At 49.2% G+C, this 8,714-nt stretch overlaps 1 protein-coding gene across 1 annotated transcript in view; it reads right to left on the bottom strand.

The window, feature by feature from the left end:
• Positions 1-8,714, bottom strand: part of LOC107119197 (double C2-like domain-containing protein beta) — a 213,454-nt gene that overhangs the window by 91,224 nt on the left and 113,516 nt on the right. Inside the window, exon 9 of the mRNA XM_015421658.1 lies at positions 1,967-2,003. Coding sequence (XP_015277144.1) covers positions 1,967-2,003 — 37 coding nt within the window. The remainder of the gene's footprint in view (positions 1-1,966; positions 2,004-8,714) is intronic.

Below are 8,714 nucleotides of genomic sequence, written 5' to 3'. Positions count from 1 at the left end.
TTACAGAAATAAAGAAAGAAAGAGAGAGAGAGAGAGAGAGAGAGAGAGAGAGAGAGAGAGAGAGAGAGAATCAGATTAGCAGGGGAAGTTCCAGCCATTATCAGGCCAAACTGCCTTTTTGCTATTCAGAGCCAGCGGCGTCTCTGCCTGATTTATTCCAGGCAAAACCAATTTATCCGCTCCTGTTTACACAGCAGCACCCGTGTCTGTCTAATGATTATGTCGCTTTTCCTGAAAGCTAGCTGTTATTGTACCAAGGGGAATACACGAAATGCATTAATGTCACAGGGCAGGCTCAGAAGGAGGAAAACGCTCCCTTCCCAATACAAAAATGCACCCTTTGACTTGAGAACCAGGAAGGAGAACTGGATTCGGACTTTTCTACCCACCACAATCCTCCATGTGGGTCAGGTCCAGCCGCCTGAAGGCAAACCCAGAAGCAACCATGAATTCGAGCAAGAAGGCCGAGGAGAGCAATCCAAGACCTCAGCATGTTACCGAATTTTATGAAGACACACCTCTCGAGCCCAAAGTTCCGGTTTCTGACATGGGTTCCTCCCACTCAGGAAGGAACTGCAGACATCTCCCCCGCCGCCCTCCCCAGCTAACAATATTCCCAGCTGACAACATTCAAGAGAAATATTACTATTAAAATGGACACCTGTTTTTGCACCACTCGCATTTACATAGTGTAAAATGACATCAAAAGCAAACAAGAACATGTGAAACAAAAAGGCTTGGTAACGACATAAGAAAACAAGAAGGGCAGATTTGTACATACAGGATGTGTATAAAACCTTTATTTCCATTGAAATCTCAGCCCCTTTCTTGGAGATAACCACAGAATCTTGACAAACTGTCCTCTGCTTTTAAAACCTGGATGCCATTCAATGGCACTTCCAAACACTGTCTATTGCTTTCAATAGGATGGGTAGGAACGGTTGTCCACACAGGTATAGATATAGTATCTGGGTCAGAAATGGAAACTACTGGATTACTGAGGCCCTTTGTGTCAGCATAGGACCAGCATAGGACCAGGTGAAATGCTGTTGGCCCTGGTACCACCTGACTGAATTTGTAACTGTAGTACAACTTCTGACCTTCTGCAGGAGAGGCACTAAAGGACAACAGGCAAGACACTGCCTCCTTAGCATGATGCTACTCTATGCTCCTGCTTCTGGACTCCCCAGTTCTAGATCCCCCCCAAGATGGACATGCAAAAGCCGGACTCCCCAGTTCTAGATCCCCCCCCCCAAGCTGGACATGCAAAAGCCAGACTCCCCAGTTCTAGACTCCCCCAAGCTGAACATGCAAAAACTACATAGCTGAAGTGCTTATCCAGGATGAAGAAAGGACAATGGAAAAAGCTGCAATCACTTAATTTCTGCCCATTGGACTGCCGTTAAAAGCCACAGGAGCATGATCATGTCTGAAGACACGGCACGGTTACAGTCGACACTGATAGTGCTTTGCAGAACTGCAGAAGCAAAAAAAACCAAGATGTCATAAAAACATCAGGCTTTTTCTGCAGTTGCACATCAGCGGCTGGCATTCAGAGGGATATGGCTTCTGAAGATGGAAGGTCCATTTACCCACCATGACGGACCTCACCTCCTCCGTGAATCTGTCTCATCTCCTCTCAAACCCTTCTAAGAAAGTAACCTCCACTACATCCTGCACAGTGAGTCCCACGAGTTAATTATGCATTGTGTGAAGAAGTACGTCCATTTGTCCATCCTGAATCTACTGCCCATTGGGTCCCCTTTCCCCCAAGCGCTGGCACTTTGGGAGACAGAGAAAAGTCAACCACCACGCCATCCATAGCTGCCCTGAGGAGCTTATTGTCTAAAATTTGAGAGCGATAGACAAAAACGTACCAGGATGAATTCAGACCATTTCTGCACAACTGCAAACCTCCACATCGGCATTCTTAAATAACTGAAGTCTGTAAAACTTCCCACACAACTTTTTGCCTCCCCGGGAGTAGATCCGAATTTAGTGCCCTGTTACCCTGTGTTTTCTGAATCCACTTTTCCCGCAATCGCCCCCCCCCGATCTCAACTCAGTTTTCCAGCTTCAAGAGGGAATTAGATAAGCATATGGAGCACAGGTCCCTCAGTGGCTATTAGCCACAAGGTATAGAGCGAGACTCTCAGTCTGGGGCAAGGGATGCTCTTTTTCTTGGTGCTGGGGGGGGACAGTGGGAGGGCTCCTAGTGTCCTGGCCCCACTGCTGGACCTCCTGATGGCACCTGGTATTTTTGGCCACTGTGAGACAGAGTGTTGGACTGGATGGGCCACTGGCCTGATCCAACATTGGCTTCCTCTTATGTTCTTATGTTATGTTCAGTGAGGAATTCCCAATTTCGAATTTTGTTTCCCGCTGCCCTTTTGTGTCTTCAGTGTCACATGGTAGGGAGATAAGAGAAAGAAAGAAAAGTCCCCATGTGTGGTGAAGAAATTCCAGGAACAAGGGACAGTAAAATTGGATGGCATCAGCATACGATCAGGTGAGGCAATTGCCGGGGCACAGAGCTTCTTGGGGGGGGGGGCACTGCAACCAACCCCCGCCCACTTGCTTGTGAACACTCCCCCACCTGCATCTCATCTGCACGTGCCACCAGCGCTGCCAGGGAAGGGCAGATGCTCTGGGCTGTGATGACCACAGGTAGTAAGAAGGCTCGTGGTTCGGCAGGAAAAGAATGCACAGGCATGGGGGGGGAGAGAGGTAGGCAAATCTCTACTGAGCCATGAAGTTCACCGAGTGACCTTGAGCCAGAGAATCTCTCTCTCTGACCGAAGAGAGAGGATAAGATTATTTTTGCCCTCTCCTAAGTACAGCCCCACAACTCACAGAGCCAGTTTGGTGTAGTGGTTAAGTGCGCAGACTCTAATCTGGGAGAATCGGGTTTGATTCCCCACTCCTCCACTTGCAGCTGTTAGATGACCTTGGGCAAGCCATAGTTCTGTCAGAGCTGTTCTCTCAAGGACAGTTCTGGAAAGAGCTCTCTCAGCCCCGCCTGCCTCACAGGGTGTCTGTTGTGGGGAGGGGAAGGGAAAGGAGATTGTAAGCCGCTCTGAGACTCCCAGTGAAGGGCGGGGTATAAATCCAATCTCCTCCTCTTCCTCCTCCTCCTCCTCTTCTTCATACAGGTCCTACAATCCCGGGAATCAATGTTCCCACAGTTGGAACCGACTGCTGGGGTGGGGTGCACAAGATCCACAGTTGTTGCAGCCAAGGATCATGGACTCCAATCCAAAATAGGGGGAGGGAACTCAATATGTGTCCTCTTGAGGTCCTTATGGGAAGGGTAAAGGGCAGAGAGTCAGCAGGGGGCAACCGTCTTCCAAAATACACCAGGTAGACAAGAGGGGTTTCCACAGCCAAGAATCATTTCTGCTCTGAATGTTGCTGTGCTGAGTGGAATCCAGTAACCACCTCGATAATTAATCACACCCTTGCTGCTGTTCTGGCAGCTAATTCTAGGTTTGTTCCAACTCACAATTAATTCTAGGCTTAAGTAACTCTGTGCTTTCTAGAGGTACCAAATTACAGAGCTCTGGCATTTTTGATAATTGCTTATGTGCAAACACGTTCCTATTGTCGCAGGGTTATTGCCAAATGCACATGGAGGAAATGTACCTTGATTATGCAGCAGCCGATGAATAGTAAAAATGAGGCAGAGTTTGCACTGAAGTCTGAAAAAAAACCTCTATAATGCTGCTAATGGCTTTTCAAAAAGCCGACCTGTGGCTTCGAGGGCTTCGGACAAAAAGCTAGAAACTCCATGCTCAGGGTTTCAAGGCTGATTCTGTAATGCACAATACTCACTTGAAATAGTTTATTTGTTTTTCTGAAAATGATCCATCCATGAGGCCATTTCCCAAAGTTTAAACTGGACTGGGACCAAGGAAAATTCAGTATTTCACCCTTCGTGCTACAGTCAAACTCTAATCAGATTTTTACATGCCTGGTAAATAAGTTTTTAAAAAATTAAAAACCACTGGCAACTCTGGTCACGTCACTCCGGCCCAAAAGCTGGGATGTGGCTTTTCACCCTTTGCTCTTTGAAAACCTGCTTGCTTTTCTTCACTCGTTAATTTAACGTCAGCACATTACACTGCTCCCTGAAGTTCAGTTTTGGCTGCAGGAGGATGACCACTGCTGTTCTCCATCTGGAACCGGCCCTTGTTTTCAAAAACTGGAAACAACCTTTGGACTTTGGACAAAAACCTGGAAACAACCCCACCCCTCCACCATCAAACCAGCAGGGACCTCCGCATTGCCCCGACAGCCACCCAGAAACAACCCCCACCGTTTCCCAGACTCCTGCCGTTCAATGTTCCTGTTTAAAAAGGCTCTTAGTGGCTTCCTCAGAATGTAATTCTATTTCAGCAGAATCAATACACAAATTGCATGGCTGTCTTTATTTCACGGATGTTTTTCTAGCAGAATGATACATTTTTGTCTCCCCCTCCCCCCTTTTTCGGAGTGCACTTTGAGGCACTGTCAGCAAAACATTGGATCCTCTGTGGACCCTTCCACCACCACAGGACCCTATGTGGCTATAAAAAGAATCCAGCCAGATCAGTCTAAAGTCCATCAAGACCAGCCCCTACTGTTTCCAACTGGCCAGCACAACATTGTTCTGGGGTATACTGCCTATCCTAGTGGCTTCCTCAGAATGTAATTCTATTTCAGCAGAATCAATACACAAATCTTTATTTCACGGATGTTTTTCTAGCAGAATGATACATTTTTGTCTCCCCCTCCCCCCTTTTTCGGAGTGCACTTTGAGGCACTGTCAGCAAAACATTGGATCCTCTGTGGACCCTTCCACCACCACAGGACCCTATGTGGCTATAAAAAGAATCCAGCCAGATCAGTCTAAAGTCCATCAAGAGTCCAGCCTACTGTTTCCAATACTGGCCAGCAACAATGTTCTGGGGTATACTGCCTCTGAATGTGGAGGTTCCTTTCAGCTCTCATCTGTTATGCAGCTGTTTACATGGCCACTTATATAGGCCTACATAAATCTATCATCCTGCACAAATGTGCATCTTTTGTTGTTCAGTCGCACAGTCAAGTCCGACTCTTCACGACCCCATGGACCACATCGCGCCAGGCCCGCCTGTCTCCCGTCGTGCTCCAGAGTTTGCTTAATTTCATGTTTGTTGCATTGATAACACTGTCTAACTATTTCAACCTTTGCTGTCCCCTCCTTATTTGGCCTTCAATCTTTCCCAGCCTCAGGGTCTTCTTCTCCAGTGAGTGCTCCCTTCTCATTGGGTGGCCAAAGTATTGGAGCTTCAGCTTCAGTATCTGGCCTTCCAGGGAACAATCAGGGTTGATATCTTTTAGGATTGACTGATTTGATCTCCTTGCAGTCCAAAGGACTCTCAAGAGTCTTCTCCAGCATCATAATTCAAAAGCATCTGTTCTTTGGTGCTCAGCCTTCCAATGTGCATCTACTTAGGGCCTAATTACATGTCATGTTTTCCCCAGACCCTCCCTAGATCCACGCAATTAGACATGCGTTCCAAGATTTCCTGTTTCCATGCTGCTTCGCTGACCACAAACGGCTTCTATTTGCACCACTATCCCAGGGGTATATCCCATCACAAGATGTGGACTCCCCCATGGGGTAAATATTGCCTGCTCCAGCCATTTCAAGTCATAAAACGGTGAGGGGGGGCGGGGCAAAGGCCACAGCCCTGTTCCAAACTGGGCCCTACACACCTGTGAATTGATTTCCCAAGCAACACACATCTGATCATGGGGGGCCCAGGAGGCCTTGGGGGAAATGTTACATGCCGTTAAGCCCTTGGAAACTCTGGCCACCACTTCTTATTTGTTCGGAATATTTTTATGCTGCCTCTTCAGGGTCGTGCTCGAGTCAGCTTACAAGTAAAAACCCACAATATTAAAAAAAACAAGTTATTAGACTTATAACAGCATAAAAACTGTCCATAAAACAGAGCAGACCATTAAAAAGAAGACTGAAAAAAACCTTACTTAGGCCCCGGTCACACGTAAAGGTTTGGCCCGGGAGAGGGACGGATTGGGGGCTCAGCAAACCGGCGCGATCTCACCGCAACATCTGGGAAGCGGTGTGCACCCGTCCCCGATCCGTCCCAACCCCCGAAAAGGCGCAGCAAAAATACACCACCTACTGAGGTGGTTCTTCCAGTGCGGCCGCATCAATGCCAGCCGTGGGATCGCCGGCACGTCCTTCTGCCGGCGCATCCCCGGCTCCTGGCTGAACTGCGCATGCTCAGACATGCGCAGTTCGGCAGTCTCCCGTTCCCCACCATCTCCCCGGCATCTGATCGTGCCAGGGAGGGAATGCGCCGCTGCTCAGGGGATCAATGTGATCCTGCCGCAGCGTGTTTCTTTTGGTGCGGCTCTGATTAGCCGCACTTTGCCCGGGTTTTTTCCTGCTGTGTGGCAGGGACCTAAGAAGCTTTTGTAAAATGATGTATTTTAGCCAGGAACGTAAACAAACCTAAAGTAGGTGCCCGGCGGGCCTCAAACAACTTTCTGCCTCCTAAGAATCATTTTAAAAGACAAAGGAACCCATGTGCGTTGCCCAGGATCCTGGGGAATGTTTTTAAGGTGCACATCCTGTCCCCTGAGGAGGAGCTGGGGCTCAGTGGTAGAGCATCTTCATGATATGCAGTAAGTCCCAGGTTCAATCCCTGGCATCTCCAGTGAAAAGGATCAGGCAGTAGGTGATGGGAAAGGCCTCTGCCTGAGACCCTGCCAGTTTGAGGAAACAGCACTGACCTTGATGGACAAAAAAGTCTGATTCAGTATAAAGCAGCTGCATGTGTTGCTTGCCCCCATGTGAAATGCTGGTCTGATCAACTGTGTGGTATAGTGGACAGTGTGTGGAGAACCAGTGTGGTGTAGTGGATACAGTGGCAGACTAGGATCCTGGCAACCCCAGTTTGAATCCTCACTTCTACCACAGAAGCTTACTGGGTGACCTTGGGCCTGTCACAAACCTTCAGCCTGGTCTACCTCACAGGCTTGTTGTTGTGACCGAATGGAGGAGGTGTGACTGATGTTCTAAGCTGCTTTCAATCCCAACTGGGGAGAAAACGGGATAGGAATAAATGCAAATGCATGCATACATTCAACGCGATTGAGGCCCCGCCGTCATTCTATAGGAATGAAGTTTGCTCTGGGACACACGAGGGGCGTGCAGACGCACGTTTGCGAAGGATCCGACATGAAAGTACAGTCAACGTTCTGTATTTTAACTGACCCTGGCGTCTCACTGTTGTATTCCCTGGGTAATGGGAGGCAGGAAAGGGAGCAGTAGGAAAGAGGGAGTCAGCAGATATGTGCCTGACGAGGGCCTTGTTCTGCCGGAACAGCTGGCTGAAATTCCTGCCAAACTGCCATCATTCTAATTGGCAGGGCTTTTTTTGTAGAAAAATCCCAGCAGGAACTCATTAGCATATTAGGTCACACCCCTGTGTGGCTCATTAGCATATTAGGCCACACCCCTGTGCTTTCCCTTGGTTTGCTCGGGCAAGCCAGCCCTTGGACAGGCCAGGGAAGGCACGGGGAGGCATTTAGATGCCTCCCTGATCCTTCTGGGGGGCCCCCTGGCCCGCCTGCCTTGGAGTCACTCGGGAGGGTCACTCTCCAGGCCTTCCCTCTGTAGCCAGGCACGCAGAGGGGGAAATACTACCTGCGAAGGAGACCCCCCTGACAACCCCAGGCCAATGAGCAAACACCTGTACACGCGGGCTAATGCAGAACCCTTAGGTTCCCAGCGGGGATACCATGTCTGACGGTATCCAAAGCCACTGAGGGGTCCAGGAGAATTAACAAGGATGCACTCCACCTGCCTATCAGCTATGCTGCCATGGGGGTGGGGAGGTTAGTTGTATTCTAATTGCCAGTGCATTCCTTCTGTGCTTCTTTGCTGCTGTAACACTTATCTATAAGTTCTGCAGGTGGTGATGTTGATGTCTGGGTTTCTCGGGAACCGTGGGAGAGAGTTGGTTCCAAGCTTCAGCACTAAACGGCCGGAGCCCTTTCTCCCGCGCACTGGAGTGTGGCTAATTGGCCAAGGCAGTGGGGGGGTGCATACAAATACCCTATATCCTATTATGCCCAGGGGCAGCTGTCATTCTTAACAGTGCCTATGTTAATGCATCTATAGCTCTTCAATAAAGTATTACCTTTCCTGATAAGCGTGTACTACGTTGTTGGCTGTGGGTTCTGACACTGCCACTCCCCCAGGAAAGGTTGGGACAACCAAGGCCGTTTCTATCCCAAAGGCAGGCCTGAATCCAGATCGAAAGGGTCTAGATAATCCATCTTCCCCAAGACCATCTGAAGCTGTATAGCCACCACCTGCTCAAGCACTGTGCCCAAGAAGGGAATATTAGACCCTAGGTGGTAGTTGTTAAGGTCACTTGGAGCCAGGGATGCCTTCTTCCAGAGGGATTCTCATAACCACCTCTTTCCAAGCAGTCCAAACTACACCCTTCTGCAGAGAAGCATCATTTCTTGGCTACTGTAAGCAGGGGTCATTTCCTGCAGGAGCGCACAGGAGCAGAGCTCCGGCAGTAAAGAACCCAGGGGGCGGGCACATGCAACAAGCCCCACCCCCTGCTCCCAGCAGCCCTCAGTCAGAGCAAGAAGCAGCCAGGTAAGTTGCAGAACCCCCCCCCCAGCCCCCCAGTCCAAAACAG

This window comes from Gekko japonicus, unplaced genomic scaffold, assembly GCF_001447785.1.
Source record: "Gekko japonicus isolate JY-2015 unplaced genomic scaffold, Gekko_japonicus_V1.1 scaffold2327, whole genome shotgun sequence".
Taxonomy (NCBI): Eukaryota; Metazoa; Chordata; class Lepidosauria; order Squamata; family Gekkonidae; genus Gekko; species Gekko japonicus.
The sequence above is the reverse complement of the archived record's forward strand: the minus strand, read 5'-3'. Positions and strand labels throughout refer to the sequence as shown.